The sequence below is a fragment of the Mytilus trossulus genome, chromosome 14 (genome assembly GCF_036588685.1).
Source record: "Mytilus trossulus isolate FHL-02 chromosome 14, PNRI_Mtr1.1.1.hap1, whole genome shotgun sequence".
NCBI classification, from domain to species: Eukaryota; Metazoa; Mollusca; class Bivalvia; order Mytilida; family Mytilidae; genus Mytilus; species Mytilus trossulus.
Window position 1 is genome coordinate 4,317,386 of NC_086386.1, and position 21,129 is coordinate 4,338,514.

General features: G+C 31.9%; 2 protein-coding genes across 3 annotated transcripts in view; one reads left to right on the forward strand and one right to left on the reverse strand.

Moving 5' to 3' along the window:
- LOC134697135 (integumentary mucin C.1-like) overlaps positions 1-21,129 on the forward strand; it is a 165,220-nt gene that overhangs the window by 28,235 nt on the left and 115,856 nt on the right. The gene's annotated exons all lie outside the window — the stretch shown is intronic.
- LOC134696807 (uncharacterized) lies at positions 10,697-19,821 on the reverse strand. Its single transcript, XM_063558762.1, has 5 exons — positions 19,738-19,821; positions 14,781-14,952; positions 14,324-14,466; positions 13,815-13,929; positions 10,697-10,892 (listed from the first exon to the last, which is right to left on the reverse strand). The coding sequence occupies exons 1-5, from the start codon at positions 19,772-19,774 to the stop codon at positions 10,697-10,699; spliced, it is 663 nt and encodes a 220-aa protein (XP_063414832.1). The 5' UTR covers positions 19,775-19,821.

Consider the following 21,129-nt stretch of genomic DNA (forward strand, 5'->3'; position numbering starts at 1 on the left):
TCGATTTGTACTCGCTATAAATGCCGACGTAGGTGTATATTCTGATTCTGATTCGTAACAATTTACTGACTGACCAGCTTCTTGGATTGTAATTTCATGCTGAATTGCGTCACGTAGCAACTGTAAATTCCATCTGTCATTTCCGTGAACGCGTACCATATTTTGTCGGATGTTTCCGGGAATTTTATTTAAGATAATTGGTACTAGAAGGCTCCCGTACGATTCATGTGTTTGTCCCATTCCCTCAAGACCTCGAATGTAATTCTCCATACTGTCGTAAAAGTTCTTTAACTCTCTAATATTCGCGGATGGACTGGGTAGACTAATAAGGCTTTGCATATAGGCATTCACAATTTTGTGAGGTTGACCAAATCTCTGTTTCAATACATTTAGGGCTTGAGCGTAATTTGTGTTTGTAATTTGTAATCCTGAAATGCACTGGCTTGCTTCTCCGTACAACTGAGACCTTAAATAGTTAAACTTCTGAACGTCGTTTAAGGACAAATTTTCATGAACTGCTGCACAAAAGGAATCCCAAAATGGCTGCCATTCCAGTATATTTCCTCCGATCGTGGGTAGGGTAAGCTTTGGTAATTTATGGTACATACTAGTGTTTGAAAATGTAGATGAAGAATTATTTGCTGGCGTGAAACTTACTTGAGTCGGGTTCATTTGGTTGTTTGAAAGTGTAAATTCTGTGGCGTGCGGGTTTAATTGTTGTTGTTTCATAGATGTTGTGTTATCTAATTCCCGGATTACTTTTGCTAATTTTGTTAAAGTAATTTGAATATCAAATTCATACCTGTCGGCTTCTTCTTTCTCTTCTTGAATATCCTCTTCCGAAATTTCTTCCACAATTTTGTCGTTGAGTTCCGAGATAACTGTTTCCTTCTTCCGTATCATTTCCCTGATTGAAATTATTTCATTGACATCGTATTCCTTCAATAACTCCACGACATTTCCGCTTACTCGCTTCAGTAGTTTCGTGACTGCACCATGATGTCCACCTCTAATAGCTTTGAGTTTAGAACTCATCGTTCTTTTTGTCACGGCACGAATTTGACATATATTGTAAAGAAATGATGAAGAACATCTTCATTGAACGAAATCTGTATCTAAACTACATGTAGGATTACAATATCGTCACTACTTAGCGACGTCGAATACATGTATACAGTTACATAATTACCGCGGTAAACGACGTTAAGAAGTTTACCAATTATACGAAAACGTCTATAATAAAAGAAAGTAAAGTATTTTACAACAGCCATCTTTAACTCATCTGTTACCCAAGTTCCATAAATGATCGTTCTTCAGGATTGTGCTCACAAGTGGTTTGTTGTTTCAATTCTGTACAAGTTCTGCACAAGGAAAACATCAGTTTGCTGTTAATCTTAGCGGGTAACACCGGAATGTGAAGTTCACGGGGAGGACATACTTTGCATTTGATTAATCCTTCATTTTTCAGGTTTGTAAATCATCAAAATTTTCTGTCACAACTGTTGGGTGACCTAATACGGCTTTACCAGTTTTATTGATGAAAGGGTAAAGTGAGGTAACATCATAGTATTTGATATGTTCGCCATCTGAAGATTCGTGGTACAATTTAAATGCTTCAGTTCTACCACCTGCAAAAGCATCTCTCGGTTCCAAGGGTGTGGTAATATCGATGGAGTCAATGAACCTTTTGATGCTCTAATTTTCACGGATATTTTTGTCAAACTCACATTCCCATATACATCTGTATGTATATCGTTGCTTTTCAGTATGGATTTTCTTCTCCATATTTTGATGATACGATTCAGCCATTGATAACTTATTTACAGTGTTAATAGTGTGCTGGGCGTAACATTTCGGACATCCATGCCAAAACACAACCATGATATTCCATTACAACTTTTCCATCATCATCGGTTTCAAAATAACCATCTACTCTGTATTGGTCAATCGTTTTCTCTCCACCGCTCCTTGCATGCTGGGTGTGTACCCCTTTAGACTGTGATACGTATTAAATCCATTTTAAAGCTTTATAGAATGTTTCTCTTCTGGACGGTATCCTTGTGCTGGTATAATCCCAATAGTTTCAGGGCACAGACATTTTGTGCGAAACACCAAATTACACGTCGAAGCTACAGTAATGCAGCCTGCAAACGGATCAATACCAGAATCTTTGCCAGTTGACATCGTCATTGACATAAATAGTTCCCAAAACTTTAAACAGCATCGCCTCAATATCTACATCTGATCGACAGTAATTCAAAAGTTCTACAAGTAAGTCAAACATGGTTTTCATATTAGTATGGTGCCATTTAAGAAAGGCTACACTGTCCCTTGATTTCATAGCCTCTGGGTTATAAAACTTGGCATCTTGTAGATGGTCTAACACAACTGTATTGTTTTCTTTCCTGTTATAAAGATGCGGGAATTATCCTTTCTGTAGTTCTTTAATTCCAAACATTTTTAGGCAATTTTGAGAGTGCCATAGGTAAAAAATTGATCGAGTCAATCATTCTAATATTACATGACGGAACCTCAATCGACATGTTCTTGGCTCCGCTTGGAACTATCTTTGGACGAACACCGTTCTGATATAGGTATTGCAGGATAGGGAAGGAATCGTATCCTTTGAAATTATGACAGAGAACTGTAGCTCCGTTATTGTCTCCAGAAAAAAGCCATTGACAAAATTCATTCGTAGTATTCTATCCGTTGAAAACAAGCTCATTCTAACCACATATCTTGCATTTACTATGCTATGTAACCTCCCGGTCTAAACATTCTAGACATACTTTATGAACAACACATAAATTTGGTTTGTGTTCATAAACTCCACAGTTATTTGTTCCACAGTTCTAACATCCAGAGTCTCTTGGTTGATATCCATCTGTACATTCTAGCAAATCATCTTGGGTACATTCAAAATCAAAGAAAATGTAAGCCGGGTGTTTAGCGTCACTTTCTTCAACATCGACTGACTTGTCGGTTTCAGGATGTGCGTTTCCATGACCCTTCTGTTTTAGCTGTCTGTGGCCTTCTACTGGATGCATAAAAGAGAGATGCCCAACTTCATAGAAATCTTTACAAGTCTTGCAGTAAACCTCGCCGCATTGATGTTCTTTCTTGTGCATTTTTTGTTTATTAATTGTTTGATTACAAACTTTGCACCGATAGTACGAATTGTGTAGAGTGGCCTTTCCTTGTTGCCTGTATGTGAAGATTGTAACAATGTTCTCCATTGAACTGACGATTACAATCGTTGCAGTATATCTAATCATCGTCTGTCTTATCGAGTATTTTATGGCATGCAGTGCAAATGTTATTGCAACGGTGTTCCTCTTTATGCTGATAGTGATATCCCTTCTGGCATGAGTGACAATAATAACTCCGGTTTAGGAAAGCAGGTATACTGGTAATAACGTCGTAATTACCATCATGGAAATACAAGTAGATCTTTTTTTCTGCATCTGGTCCGTGGTAGATAATTCCATTAAAGTGTTGCTTTGATACAATACAAATTTGATATCCCGGCAGAACTGTCTGAAATTGCTTGATTTCTTCAACTCCACATTTATGAAGGAGAACTTTTGCAAGATTATGCAAAACAACTGCAAGCTGTTCTTGGATTTTTCTTCCTAACCGTATACTGTTCCATTTTTCGTGTTTGTCAATGTTTGCTTTTGCCGTTATTAAAGCTCTGGCACAACATACTTCATCTTTATTTCTTATAGTAAGAATACATTGCTTAGTCTTCAAAAATCGCTCTAAATCAACGAACTTCTTATGATGCTTTGTACCACCAACCGGGAGATGTGTCATCTCTATTTCAAGAGATTCATCCAACACAAATTGTTCAGAGGACTGCAAAACTCTCTCTATCTCATGCAGTAATGTTTCAACTGATAGCTGAGAAACTTTCATGAACGGTATGGTGATGGGAAAATCCAGCTCTGAACATTGGACTGACAATCGTATGAGGTCTGTTGACTGCATGAATTCTGTGATATTCCTAATTATTAAATAATACCATTAAACCAGCCCTAATACGGATAAAGCGGCATCTGCAATACTGATAACGTTCCACTGTCGATATAAATCAAGAGCTCATATTGCTTTTCGAACAGGGCCAATACAGATAAAAGCTGTATTGGCCCATCATGCATGGGCTAATACAGGACGTTTACTTCCGGTTTCAATTTTCCAACGCCATTACTTAACTTTGGGGGTACATTTGTGTAATCATAAAATAAAAAGGTTAAATGATGTGCAATGCTTTTTGACGTCTTGCAGTCTTGAAACGGAAATAATTCACAGCCTTTTCGAGTACGACTTTCTATTATTGACACTGTTGCATTTCCGTTAAACAATCACACTGCATCACATTCAAACGCAGACGATCCAAGACAGAGTAAGAATAGTTAAACTGTCTGATATATTCTTCCCAGTTACTTTATATTTGCTACATAAAATGAATTGTAATAGCATTTTATTAAGTACTTGGGCGAGGAATCAGAAATTTCATCTGACAATGTTGACAAGAAATCCATGCATGATGGTGGACGTAAACAGTAAAAGCGAAAAGCAGTGACGAGTTCAGATATGAAATGATTTCTGTATCTTCTTTACGGTAAGTCCTATATTTATTCTTATTGAAAGAATATGAATCTTACAAATTTGACAGTTCATACAAATTTGTCTTTTGAAATATTGGCCGCTGATCACATTATGACACATATCAATGACATACATGTAACTCTGTAAGCTAGATTCAAAGCAAGTCGGTATTTAAAAAATCATTGGCCCTGTAAACATACATTGTGAACAGATCATAAATCATGTTATGGAGTGGTATTTGCGAAAATTACCAGTCAAGGGGCTATGAAATTTCCCGAGCCTGCAAGGCGATGGAAATCGGTCCCAAGACTCATATTTTTCGCAAATACCACTCCATAACATGATATATCTATTTAGTTACACCGAATAGTTAAGGACTAAAATTCTCTGTACAGGTGAAGTTATTTTTTTTCTTTTACTTGTAAGCTGTAATTCATAAACATGTTTATGCATAATTTTGAGGATAAATAAGTGAATATTATCATAGAACCGCAAGACTTATGCATGTACTAATACGTGTTAGCTCTCTTTTTTTATGTAACGTCATATCCGAAACAAATTGGCGGAAATATGCCCTGGAGGGTAAAAAGGGAATATCCCAAATGGCAAATACCATGGTATTTGAGGCATATTCACCGGCAGTGGTGAAAAACAGGCAATTTGGTTTGAAATGAGGAAAAAAGGTTAGAATATGTGAAAAATACACTGGCTACCAATGGTTGAAACAATCAAATTCTGGCATTCTTATATAAGGTGTAATTATGCATGTAATTCAGGATTCATTGCCAGTCCGTATTAGAAATATTGGCCCTATATTCACATCATTGCCAGTCCGTATTGGAAATATTGGCCCTATATTCACATTTGATGTATGTAATACAGCATTCAGAACAAGTCTGTATTGAAAACGTTGAATTATTAAATAAAAGTGTTATGAACTGGCTGTTTCTGTATTGGCACTGGTATAGATTCTCGGTCAGCTGTATTGGCCCTCGACCCTACGGGTCTCGAGGCCAATACAGCAAACCTTGAATCTATACCAGTGCCAATACAGAAACAGCCAGTTAATAACACTATATTATAGATGAAAATAACAGACGTAAAGTCTTCAATATTTTAGGAAGATCGTGAACTTCTAATTCTTTGAATGATACTTTGTAACGAGTGGTCGATGTATTAAATTTATGCATACGCTATGTTGACAAAACACGTAGGTTGTAGAATTGTTCAGGGTCGTCTTTATTTGTTACTAGACGTTTTGAACTTTGGTTGAGTTCATCCTTATCTGGTCTTGTCAAACCTCCATCAATTTGATTATGATTTTCTTCTCTGTGGCGTTGTAAATTATCATCAGAATGTAAAAAACGATTTTCAAGAAAAAGACATTAGGATGCGACATTACAGAAACAAACATGAAATCACTCAACCATATCCGCAGAGCAGTCATACGTATCCGCCGCCGCCGCAGAAGGATGTTGTGCCGCGGCTGCAGCATAAGGATGTTATCCCGCCGCCGCCGCCGCAGAAAGATATTATCCCTCCGCCGCAGAAGTGCGGCGGCAGAACATGCTTCTGTTGCGGCGAATGGAAAACAACTGTCATATTCCTGACTTGGTATATGCATATTCTTATGTAGAAAATGGTGAATAAAACCTGGTGTTATGGTAGCTAAACATCTTACTTGTATGACATTCACATAAAATTCCATTATTTTGACAACAATGTGTGAACAAAACAAACAGACATAATAGGTAAAAATGTCAAATATAGGGGTACAGCAGTCAACATTGTGTTATAATCTTAATCACTATAAAACAAACTAATATGTCAACAAAGAAAAAGAAAATGGTATATAGACAAAACACATAAGCAAAAATGAAAGACAATAATTCAAGAAATTACCACAGCACAACAACACATTGACGTGATGCATAAGTACCGAGCCACGCCAAGAGGAAATTACCAAACAGGGATTAAACAGAAAAGGTTAAAAATTTACAAAGACATATAAAAGAACCCAATAACACGTAATTAAGATTAAAAACAACGTGATGATAAAGGATTGATAAGTTTTCCCGGATCGTGTCCAAACTTTCGTTCTCGCTTAACAACATCACCATAAAATCATCCCTTGTGTCGTAAATATTTGTGTAGAGTTTCTGGTATAACACTGAAATATCTAAATCTAGGAAAAGACGGTTATTGCTGTAAATACTTGATTTATTTAAAGTCAGTTCCTTTCGGTAAATTTCAGCAGTATATTAAGAGAATTCTTGATTATTTAACGAAAAAATATCATCAATATACGCATACTGTAAGTGTTGTTGAATTTATCAATTAAATAATAGTTATCAAATGTACCAGGATTATAATTTAATACGCCAGACGCGCGTTTTGCGTTTAAAATTAAGACGGTTCTTTACTACGTTTGGCCATAAACTGTGATTTATAACAGTAAAGGAACAAGTCTGCTATTAAAAGAGGCACATTTGGTGCCCATTTGAATACCTACAACCTGTCGATAAACTTTATTGCCGATACGCGTATATAAATGTTGTCAGGGAGAAAATTTGGGGCTTTTATCATCTCATCACACCTCCAGTAAGTATATCTAGCATATTTACCTTTCTCGTTTGAGAAAAAGGCTTTATATGAGTAGCAGCAAGTAAATTTGCAATCAGATTTATCAAACGACCATTTAATTAAATAGGAAAACTTTTGTTGGATAAGATTGTGTAGAAGTGTAGTAGAAAGAGTGAAAAGTAAAAACTATCAACCGAATCAAAAGGACCATCAAAACACGTGATTTATCTAAAACTTCCAAAGAATGTTTTACACTCCAAAAATGGTTAATTCCACTATTTCCATATGTTTTATTACAAAAATTAATGATAAGTTCTTTGAATGTTTATGTTTTTTTCTAGATGTTGGTAAGTTAAACTTTTAATTTCTTAGGTCTGCGGAAGCGGTATAGATGCTTTTGTATTCGTTTGAAAAATTCACGTCCAGTTTGCCCTACATATTGATTCATACTGCATTTCGGTTTTGTTGATGTTACAAGATATACGAGGCTTTAGGTTTTCAAGTAATGTCATAATGGAAGGAGAGAGAAAACGTTCTTCCATTCATTGATATTTGAAGATAATCTGGAGCAGGTTTGTCATTTTCTGGCATTGTACGGGAATATCTACGTGCGTTCTTGTTGAAAAGTCTAGCTGCAGAGGCATGATTGCGACCTTAAACACAATTGTGAAATGTGCTAAGCATAAGCCAAAAAGCACACAAGATGTAAACAGCAGAACCAATACAAATAAACGCCAATTTTTAGCGGAAATTTTATATACAACATTATCAAAGTCGTTTAAAGTAATTGTTGTGTATGTGGTTTTGGTTTTTGTTAAAACCAAAATGGTAAAAATGAAAAACTTATCTACATCATGATGTGTAGAAGCACAAGTGCTATTTATTTTGTAACGTAATGTAAATGAAATACAATGAATCACATAGTGAGGTCTGCTTTGCTTCAAACTAATCTTATTTATTGTCATATTTTCAAAGCTATCTTATTCCAGATGAGCACGAAACTGATGATTACAAGATACAACACATTACACATTTGAGCTGATGCATTGGTGCAAAATGGATTTTCCTGTTTTTGTAAATTCATTGATTGTTCATAGTTTGAAACAATGATATCACTGCAGTTGGTAGTCTTTAACATCGTTAGTACACATCGAGTGTATGTGTCCGTTGTCCTGTAAGCAGAAATTCGGTATATACAAAAAACTGACACTTACATTATAGATCATATAATTATAGTGACACTTACTTACTTTGTTTATCATGTAATTATACTGACACTGACTTACTTTGTTTATCATGTAATTATACTGACACTTCCTTACTTTGTTTATAATGTAATTATACTGACACTTACTTACTTTCTAGATCATGTAATTATACTGACACTTCCTTACTTTGTAGATCATGTAATTATACTGACACTTCCTTACTTTGTTTATCATGTAATTATACTGACACTTACTTACTTTGTTTATCATGTAATTATACGACACGTACTTACTTTGTAGATCATGTAATTATATGACACTTACTTACTTTGTTTATCATGTAATTATACTGACACTTACTTACTTTGTGTATCATGTAATTATATGACACTTACTTACTTTATAGATCATGTAATTATATGACACTTACTTACTTTGTTTATCATGTAATTATACTGACACTTACTTACTTTGTAGATCATGTAATTATACTGACACTTACTTACTTTGTTTGTCATGTAATTATATGACGCGTACTTACTTTGTAGATCATGTAATTATATGACACTTACTTACTTTGTTTATCATGTAATTATACTGACACTTACTTACTTTGTTTGTCATGTAATTATATGACGCGTACTTACTTTGTAGATCATGTAATTATATGACACTTACTTACTTTGTAGATCATGTAATTATATGACACTTACTTATTTTGTAGATCATGTAATTATACTGACACTTACTTACTTTGTTTATCATGTAATTATATGACACTTACTTACTTTGTTTATCATGTAATTATATGACACTTATTTACTTTGTTTATCATGTAATTATACTGACACTTACTTACTTTGTTTATAATGTAATTATACTGACACTTACTTACTTTGTTTATCATGTAATTATATGACACTTACTTACTTTGTTTATCATGTAATTATACTGACACTTACTTACTTTGTTTATCATGTTATTATACTGACACTTACTTACTTTGTTTATCATGTAATTATATGACACTTACTTACTTTGTTTATCATGTAATTATACTGACACTTACTTACTTTGTTTATCATGTTATTATACTGACACTTACTTACTTTGTTTATCATGTAATTATACTGACACTTACTTACTTTGTTTATCATGTAATTATATGACACTTACTTACTTTGTTTATCATGTAATTATACTGACACTTACTTACTTTGTTTATCATGTTATTATACTGACACTTACTTACTTTGTTTATCATGTAATTATACTGACACTTACTTACTTTGTTTATCATGTAATTATATGACACTTACTTACTTTGTTTATCATGTAATTATACTGACACTTACTTACTTTGTTTATCATGTTATTATACTGACACTTACTTACTTTGTAGATCATGTAATTATATGACACTTACTTACTTTCTATATCATGATATTATACTGACACTTACTTACTTTGTTTATCATGTAATTATATTGACACTTACTTACTTTGTAGATCATGTAATTATACTGACACTTACTTACTTTGTATATCATGTAATTATATTGACACTTACTTATATGTAGATCATGTAATTATACTGACACTTACTTACTTTGCAGATTATGTAATTATACTGACACTTACTTGCTTTGTTTATAATGTAATTATATGACACTTACTTACTTTGTTTATCATGTAATTATACTGACACTTACTTACTTTGTAGATCATGTAATTATACTGACACTTACTTACTTTGTTTATCATGTAATTATATGACACTTACTTATTTTGTAGATCAAGTTATTATACTGACACTTACTTACTTTGTTTATCATGTAATTATATGACACTTACTTACTTTGTTTATCATGTAATTATATGACACTTATTTACATTGTTTATCATTTAATTATACTGACACTTACTTACTTTGTTTATCATGTAATTATATGACACTTACTTACTTTGTAGATCATGTAATTATACTGACACTTACTTACTTTGTTTATAATGTAATTATACTGACACTTACTTACTTTGTAGATCATGTAATTATATGACACTTACTTACTTTGTTTATAATGTAATTATACTGACACTTACTTACTTTATAGATCATTTAATTATACTGACACTTACTTACTTTGTAGATCATGTAATTATACTGACACTTACTTACTTTGTTTATCATGTAATTATACTGACACTTACTTACTTTGTTTATCATGTTATTATACTGACACTTACTTACTTTGTAGATCATGTAATTATATGACACTTACTTACTTTCTATATCATGATATTATACTGACACTGATTATACTGATTACAAGATACAACACATTACACATTTGAGCTGATGCATTGGTGCAAAATGGATTTTCCTGTTTTTGTAAATTCATTGATTGTTCATAGTTTGAAACAATGATATCACTGCAGTTGGTAGTCTTTAACATCGTTAGTACACATCGAGTGTATGTGTCCGTTGTCCTGTAAGCAGAAATTCGGTATATACGAAAAACTGACACTTACATTATAGATCATATAATTATATTGACACTTACTTACTTTGTTTATCATGTAATTATACTGACACTGACTTACTTTGTTTATCATGTAATTATACTGACACTTCCTTACTTTGTTTATAATGTAATTATACTGACACTTACTTACTTTGTAGATCATGTAATTATACTGACACTTCCTTACTTTGTTTATCATGTAATTATACTGACACTTCCTTACTTTGTTTATCATGTTATTATACTGACACTTACTTACTTTGTAGATCATGTAATTATATGACACTTACTTACTTTCTATATCATGATATTATACTGACACTTACTTACTTTGTTTATCATGTAATTATATTGACACTTACTTACTTTGTTTATCATGTAATTATACTGACACTTACTTACTTTGTTTATCATGTAATTATACTGACACTTACTTACTTTGTAGATCATGTAATTATATGACACTTACTTACTTTGTAGATCAGGTAATTGTACTGATACTTACTTACTTTGTAGATCATGTAATTATACTGACACTTACTTACTTTGTTTATTATGTAATTATATTGACACTTCCTTACATTGCTTATCATACAATTATATTGACACTTACCTACTTTGTTTATCATGTAATTATATGACACTTACTTACTTTGTTTATCATGTAATTATACTGACACTTACTTACTTTGTAGATCATGTAATTATACTGACACTTACTTACTTTGTTTATCATGTAATTATATTGACACTTACTTACTTTGCTTTTCATGTAATTATATTGACACTTACCTACTTTGTTTATCATGTAATTATATGACACTTACTTACTTTGTTTATCATGTAATTATACTGACACTTACTTACTTTGTAGATCATGTAAGTATACTGACACTTACTTACTTTGTTTATCATGTAATTATATTGACACTTACTTACTTTGCTGATCATGTAATTATATTGACACTTACCTACTTTGTTTATCATGTAATTATACTGACACTTACTTACTTTGTAGATCATGTAATTATACTGACACTTACTTTGTTTATCATGTAATTATATGACACTTACTTATTTTGTAGATCATGTAATTATACTGACACTTACTTATTTTGTTTATCATGTAATTATATGACACTTACTTACTTTGTATATCGTGTAATTATACTGACACTTACTTACTTTGCTTATCATGTAATTATATTGACACTTACTTACTTTCTTTATCATGTAATTATATGACACTTACTTACTTTGTAGATCATGTAATCATACTGACACTTACTTACTTTGTTTATCATGTAATTATATTGACACTTACTTACTTTGTTTATCATGTAATTATACTGACACTTACTTACTTTATAGATCATGTAATTATATTGACACTTACTTACTTTATAGATCATGTAATTATATTGACACTTACTTACTTTGTTTATCATGTAATTATATTGACACTTACTTACTTTGTTTATCATGTAATTATACTGACACTTCCTTACTTTGTTTATAATGTAATTATACTGACACTTACTTACTTTGTAGATCATGTAATTATACTGACACTTCCTTACTTTGTTTATCATGTAATTATACTGACACTTCCTTACTTTGTTTATCATGTTATTATACTGACACTTACTTACTTTGTAGATCATGTAATTATATGACACTTACTTACTTTCTATATCATGATATTATACTGACACTTACTTACTTTGTTTATCATGTAATTATACTGACACTTACTTACTTTGTTTATCATGTAATTATATTGACACTTACTTACTTTGTTTATCATGTAATTATACTGACACTTACTTACTTTATAGATCATGTAATTATATTGACACTTACTTACTTTATAGATCATGTAATTATATTGACACTTACTTACTTTGTTTATCATGTAATTATATTGACACTTACTTACTTTGTTTATCATGTAATTATATGACATTTACTTACTTTGTTTATCATGTAATTATACTGACACTTACTTACTTTGTTTATCATGTAATTATATGACACTTACTTACTTTGTAGATCATGTAATTATACTGACACTTATTTACTTTGTAGATCATGTAATTATATGACACTTACTTACTTTGTTTATCATGTAATTATACTGACACTTACTTTTTTGTTTATCATGTAATTATACTGTCACTTACTTACTTTGTAGATCATGTAATTATATTGACACTTACTTACTAGTACTTTGTAGATCAAATTGTCTGTCGATTTAAAGATATTTTAAACTACTCTGGTTTGTAATTTTTGCATATACTTTTTGTTTGTCTACTTTTTTTTATAGTCCATGAATTATTTAGTAGATACTGTATACACACTAAAACGAAACTGGTTAACTATAATAGGATTTGTTATGCTACCATGCGTTGGTTTGTCTATCTTTTTTTTTTATTGTTTTGGTTTAGCTAAATATGAATACTATTTCAGCTGTTTTTACACAAAGGTATATATTGATTTCATAGTTCAATTATTAATTCAAACGAGCAAACCGTCAATTATGATATGTGTCAACACTCAAATAGAGAAACAGGTGACAGATTTGTTCAGGTTACCTACAATCTACATATTTGTGAGGCTACGTATACAAGACGTCTATTTTCGAAGATCTTTTGGTGGCTATTGCATATCTTACTACGTGTAATGTATATTGTTCACATGCATTTGTATTGCCATTGATCAAACTTTTTCATTTACTCATTTGAAGCATAAAAATCTAAATCGAAACTGTCGATATCGTCTATGGTTAGTAATTTTAAGAGTCACAAAAGTATTTGCAGTGTTGAATATTCGAGGTATCAGGGGTTGTCTGTATGGACTGGTTTTATACAGGTATAAATGTACTTACTCGCAGACGTCGCTGTCGTTATCCTTCATACCATTCATGTAAGGTACTGTACATCTGTGATACACATCTAATGCTATACCGCTGTTTACCAAACAAGAAGATAGAGCTTTAATTTCTGTAAACAAAAATCTATGTACTTAATTCATCTGCTTAACATAGTATAAATTTGTGTTTAATCGTGATCGATAACATTTTATGTTTTAAGCATGTCATACATTTTTTAATGTAGGACCAATCATTGATCTTCAATCAGTTGTTGAATCATGCTATTTGCTCCTACCAAATGATGCACGTTTGATTGGTATTCTCTTTTGTCTTGTTTTTGTGCCATAGAACATTTCATGAGTCCTGTATAACAGAAACTGACAAGTTTTTGTTAATATTCTTTTTAACATGAACAATCGAATAACACAGCAATTTATCACTTACATTCCTGTAATTGGACAGACATTTAGTATTTTTAACAAATATTTGAAGATAGATAGAATGCCTATACTTTGTTTGCTCACCCTCCTTATGATTGCAGAATTGTGTGTATCCGTCTGCCATTTTATCAGCAGATGGTATTTTTGAAACCATTTTTTTCATGTACGAACAATGGTTTAAATTATGCTTTGTATAACAGGTTGGCATGATGGCAATGTTTGTCTTGCTGAAATGAAAATTTTAAGTATTCTAACTGTTCTCAAAATATTTGGTGGTACCTACAGAACAACTATGTAACAAAAGAACTTTATTTTGACAAGCATTTTCTTAAATTTATTGTTAAACATTGATAAATTTCATTTGCTTGAATTAACTTCATTTTGACGCTGTTGGATAGTCGTCTCATTGACAATTCCGTTATTGTTCATTAAGATAAATTTGTTAAAAAAATAAGCAATTTACAAATTAAATGATTTTGTTATAATGCATAAGGTAAATCTATATTAAAGACGTTTGTTTTCAGTGAGATCCTGGTATTACCTGCATAACATGTCGGTAATTTCCGAAGCATTAGCACTTGTTTGTATCTGGTCAAGTCCCATACACGAATATAAATCACAACAGTCTGTACACTTATCATCCAGTGAAATTGGTGCCGTTGGCAATGAATGGGTTATGTCCACGATTGAGAATGCTATGAAGCATATGTTCACTGATCAACACAAACATATAGAAATTAATAAACAAACATAAATGGTAATTAACTTCAGTGAAAGAGCAACTTAACACTACAGAAATACACATATGTCATGTAAAAACATACATACTTTTTGATATGCTATGGTCTCTTATCAAAGGAGACACTTATAGGAATGAATAAACAAAGAAATGCACGTAAGATACATAGAGGTTATCATATGTTCTTCGACAAAACACAAGGTACAGCACATTAAGAATTGTTTTTTAATCTCTATCAGTAGATTAACAAAGGTCCATAACTATTAGTTTTTTTTAAAGCATTTAATTCTACATCATTAGTTTAACAGAAAATAAAAACACAGTTACAATTAAAACAATATAACTAAGAATGCTCACAGTTACTTACAGAAAATTCAAAGTTATAAATTTGCCTAATATAAAGCAATGATGTTTTTCTACGCTCTATTATCGAATGCTGTACCAGTCTATGGAAGAAGCGTATCGATAAAAACTTTTCTTATATCACATAGCGATATTGTCTAATATCAATTGTAAACATGCAGACATTTCATGCGGAAAATGTTGTTTTTGGCAACGAAAAATTAAGAAAATACTTACTTTTAAACTTATTGTTAGAAGCTAAGGTTTATGTCCGTGTAAAATTTGAAGTGCTGTGTTTTTCTTATATACATAAATAAGCAATGCGATACTTTTAAAATATCCTAGCGGTGTTTGTGTTATATCAATATTATTCTTATTAGTATTAATATTTGACTGCTGTACCCATATTTTTACAATTTTACCCATTATGTCTGTTTCGTTTACGCAACGTTGTAAATATGACAGAATTTGATGAGACTGTCATACACGTGAGAGGTTTAGCGCTATAAAACCAGGTTCAATCCACCATTTTCAAAATGTAAAAATGCCAGTACCGATGGGGTTTAATAAACAATGTCGTAATCAAATAGTTAAGTATCAAATTATTGTTTACATACTATATAACATGAATTTTAAGCAATTTTATAATGAACGCACCGAAATAATATATATCTCGCAATGCACGCATGTAAGACTTTCTTTATTGATAACAATGAAACTAACTTGTGACAAAGATGAATCATACTGTTCTCGTTCAGATTGATTCGACAAAATCTGACCTGTACTTTTGAATCTCCTTTTTTTTATACAAATTAGACCGTTGGTTTTCCTGTTTGAATGGTTTAACACTAGTATTTTTTGTTTGTTCCTATATAGCGTGGTGTTCGCTGTGAGCCAAGGCTCCGTGTATAAAGCCCTACTTTGATCTATAATGGTTTACTTGAAACAAATCATTATACTTTGTGGAAAGTTGTCTCATTCAGTGGTTGTCGTTTGTTTATGTGTTACATATTTGTTTTTCGTTCATTTTTTTACATAAATAAGTCTTCTCGTTTGAATTGTTTTACATTGTCTTATCGGGGCCTTTTATAGCTGACTATGCGGTATGGACTTTGTTCATTGTTGATGGCCGTATGGTGACCTATAGTTGTTAAAGTTTGTGTCATTTGGTCTTTTGTGGATAGTTGTCTCATTGGCAATCATACCACATCTTATTTTTATAGCACACTTCTAAAGCTTTAACGGTAACGACAGTTATGATGGTACAAGAACGATATCCATTACGTCAATAAAAACACCAAATAAACAACACTGAAAGATCTAAATTTATAATTCTAGTATGACGTGCTTCTTTCGCTTTGTAAACAACACTGTGACAAAATTCTCGATAGATCTAGGTATACATAATAATGGCTGTACAATATACTTCCCGCGTATATCTACATGCATTGGAACCTATTTGCAGACCCTTTGTCGATTTTATTGTTTTAAAAAGTGCAATTAAAAAAAAAATAACTGTTATTCTTATTTGGATGCATAATAAAAAGAAGTAATGCACAAGAGCTCGGAGAAATCAACAGGATAAAATTCGAATATCACGGCCCAATCCATGTGTAAATTTCCAACAATCTATGGCTTCCCTGAATTATTTCTTAAATATAGAAAAGATGTATACACATTTGGATTCGAGCGTCACTGATGAGCCTTTTGTAGACGAAACGCACGTTTGGCGTATACACAAAATTTAGTCCTGGTTTTTAGTATTCATTGTAGAAATGAATTTATCACAAGCGATACGGAATGTTATTTTGCACTAAGAAATGTTAGCGTATTTATACGATCGGTTACTAGTAAAAAACTATGGTCAAATCTCTGGCAACAATACAGCGGAATGTCCTCGCGGTCGTCGCGATGTAAAAACATTAACGGTACCTATTTTCCTGCACCAGATGCGCATTTCGACAATACAGTGTCTTCAGTGATGCTCGTTGCCAAAATATTTATAATCCAAAGCTTATGTAAAAGATGGAGAGCTATAATCCAAAAGGTCCAAAAAGTATAGCTAAATCCGTAAATAAGCGTCCATGTTGATAATAAATACATTTTCTGTTTCACAATATTTTTGATTTTCGTTCGATCTGAAGTTGTTCAATTTATAGTCTGAGGCTACTCAGTTGGTATCTTTAAAGTTCGGGACATCAGCATTTGTACATTTTAATTTGTTTGGATTATTGATTTTACCATTTGACTATTTATTGTAATTTGGAGCTGTATTGGATTGGATTGTTTGAATGAATGTTTTTTTCTTTCTTTTAAGTAATGATATTTTTTTTATTTCGATATTACCCATGTGGATAGGCTATAGCAGTGTGACCTCAAGGGCGGATTCAGCCGTTTCTAAAAGGGGGGTTTTAAACCCAGGATAAAGGGGGTTCAACCATATGTCCCCATTCAAATGCATTGATCGGCCAAAAAAGGGGGTTTCAAACCCCCGGACTCCCCCTCTGGATCCGCCACTGGACCTATATTAGAATCTAATAGGTCGGTAGACTATTTACAACCGCATTCAAATTCCACCATTGCACCATCACTTCAAATAGAATTTGTCGTTTAAAGCATGTGATTGCAAAACAATAGACTGAAGAGGTTGTTAACACTTTCAACTAACAATAGGGTCAAGCAACATTTTCGAAATGATAAGTCCATGTAAGCGTTAATTTTGTTACAGAAACGAAATTTTAGCGATATTGATCCTAAAACATTAAGCCGGTCATGAACTAAGATTGTGAATTATGTTTCCGGTTTTCTTGACATGCCTTGTGACATTTCCTCGTATTCATTTTATATGAGAAAACTATAGCAGTTAAATTAGAAAAGTATCGCATTCATAAATTTTTGATATTAAAAAAGTATCGCTATGATATAAGACAAACATCACATTGATATAAGACAATATAGCAGTAACTTTGACTTATAGGTGATTTTGGCTTAGTAAACAATTAAATTCATCTCAATTGCATTCCACTGAATTTGCTACATTATTTTTTTTGAATGTGTTCACTTACAAGTGATAAATCGTGCAATTATGTTTCATTTATTCAACAATTTCATTTTCTCGTTTAAATACACCTTGCTTGTTATTAATAAAATAATTCATGGAAATTACACAGCAGACGTATGTCGTATTAAATGTCATCCTGTTTTAAGAAAAGAATAATTACTTTATACCGAGAAATCTGCCTTTTTTCGTACAAATGCTAACATTCGTCTGAAATTTCCCACAATGCAACTCGTTGATATAAGAAAATATCGCTCGTTGATATTAGAAAAGTTTTTATCGAATCGCTTCTTCCATAGACTGTGTACTTGCAATCATATTTTGTACTGCAACATTATAATAAGTGCAAGACCGCCTGCAGTGAAGAATATAATTGTGGTCAGAATTTAAAAATTAAAAAAACACACATATAAATGTATTTGCAAACTTTTTTCTCTTTTTTTTTATTTGTTTTAACATATTTTCTTCCGAAAATTATGAAAAACGGAAAAACTTTTATCAGTTTTACCCTTTAAATGTCATCCTGTTTTAAGAAAAGAATAATTACTTTATACCGAGAAATCTGCCTTTTTTCGTACAAATGCTAACATTCGTCTGAAATTTCCCACAATGCAACTCGTTGATATAAGAAAATATCGCTCGTTGATATTAGAAAAGTTTTTATCGAATCGCTTCTTCCATAGACTGTGTACTTGCAATCATATTTTGTACTGCAACATTATAATAAGTGCAAGACCGCCTGCAGTGAAGAATATAATTGTGGTCAGAATTTAAAAATTAAAAAAACACACATATAAATGTATTTGCAAACTTTTTTCTCTTTTTTTTTATTTGTTTTAACATATTTTCTTCCGAAAATTATGAAAAACGGAAAAACTTTTATCAGTTTTACCCTTTAAATGTCATCCTGTTTTAAGAAAAGAATAATTACTTTATACCGAGAAATCTGCCTTTTTTCGTACAAATGCTAACATTCGTCTGAAATTTCCCACAATGCAACTCGTTGATATAAGAAAATATCGCTCGTTGATATTAGAAAAGTTTTTATCGAATCGCTTCTTCCATAGACTGTGTACTTGCAATCATATTTTGTACTGCAACATTATAATAAGTGCAAGACCGCCTGCAGTGAAGAATATAATTGTGGTCAGAATTTAAAAATTAAAAAAACACACATATAAATGTATTTGCAAACTTTTTTCTTTTTTTTTTTATTTGTTTTAACATATTTTCTTCCGAAAATTATGAAAAACGGAAAAACTTTTATCAGTTTTACCCTTTAAAACATTACTGTTATTCCTTCTTTACGACAACTATTGTTTTCATAACAAGTCACATAATTTTTTTTAAACAAGATACCTGCATATAGAAGGCTTTCAGCCCAACAGAAAACCATCTTCAATAAGTCGGTGAAAATAAATCTGTTCACCTGATATAAACTAATCAAATGATAAAGACAACATATAATGATAGTTTCTGATACCACTATTTATATTGGGTACTGATTTTTATCTTTGAGTTCATATCCGAATACCTAATAAGTCACAATATCAGAAATCAGGGGTATCTTGCCTTTATCATTTACTGGTAAAGTATTTCGCTATGTACAACATACATTTCGCAATGTAAATCATTTATCAGTGGGATATCCGACGTCAACACTTTTATTGACATTTTGATAAAGAGATTGGTTTTGCTTTATCATGATCATCCTAACGCCTATCTGTTCAATGAACTTTTCTAGCCTACACATCCACCTTATACATTAAAGCTTAAATATTCGAGTGTTTATCTTATACAATGTAACTAGACATGCTAGACAAGACTTGCTAGACATGGCGCATTATTAACACACTTAACGAAGGAAGGACAACAACTATGCCGTCTTTAAAAATCTAATGACCGTTTACTCTAACGACAACTAAATAAATGTAGATATTTAGAGTTAACCTTGTATATAAAAAGGGTAGGAAATAACAAAAGAGAAGTATAATATATATACATCAATATAACTGCCGACAGACAAAAAGGCAAATATAATTATACAAAACTCCACACTGAAAACTAAATGGCGGGGGTTAGCTTATATCTCGAGGAGGTTAATCCAAGTGACGGCTGTCAAATTGGAAATTATATTGTAGGGTCGAGTGCTTTTTTTACTGGATTTAAACTAAGGTTGCAAATTTTTAACACACAAGCCTTCATAAGGCACTTATCGATGTAATGATAATTAGCATCAAATTTACGAAAAGAAAAAAAGAAGGAATTAAAACCAAAAAAATTAAAAAAAACTATGTTTTTATATCACTAGTGTTACTTACTCTAACATATAACATTGTTAAAATCTTTAACATGGATCGCGTCAAAATGCCTGAAAACACTTTATTCGACATGCAATAACATCTATGACAGTGTTATTAACCTAGCGCATTAATACTAGCGTTAAGGGCATCCGATACAGTTTCTGGACATAATGTCATTTTTATAATTTTGAAATATGTTGTAGGCCTTGTCGAGTTATAAAAAAAAACACAAAATAAAACATACGTCACCGTGCTTGTTTTCGAGAAAATTGAGGCTGAAAATTGGGGAATTGTGCAATTTTGTAAAAAAAAATAGGCAATGTTTTAAATTTTTGGAGTAGATATTCTTCGTCGTAAATTAATAAGAATGGGTTCAAGCTGAAGTTGTGGTAAGTGACAATAAGGGGAAAATAAAACCCTACAAGAATGACTATATATTTATTCAAGC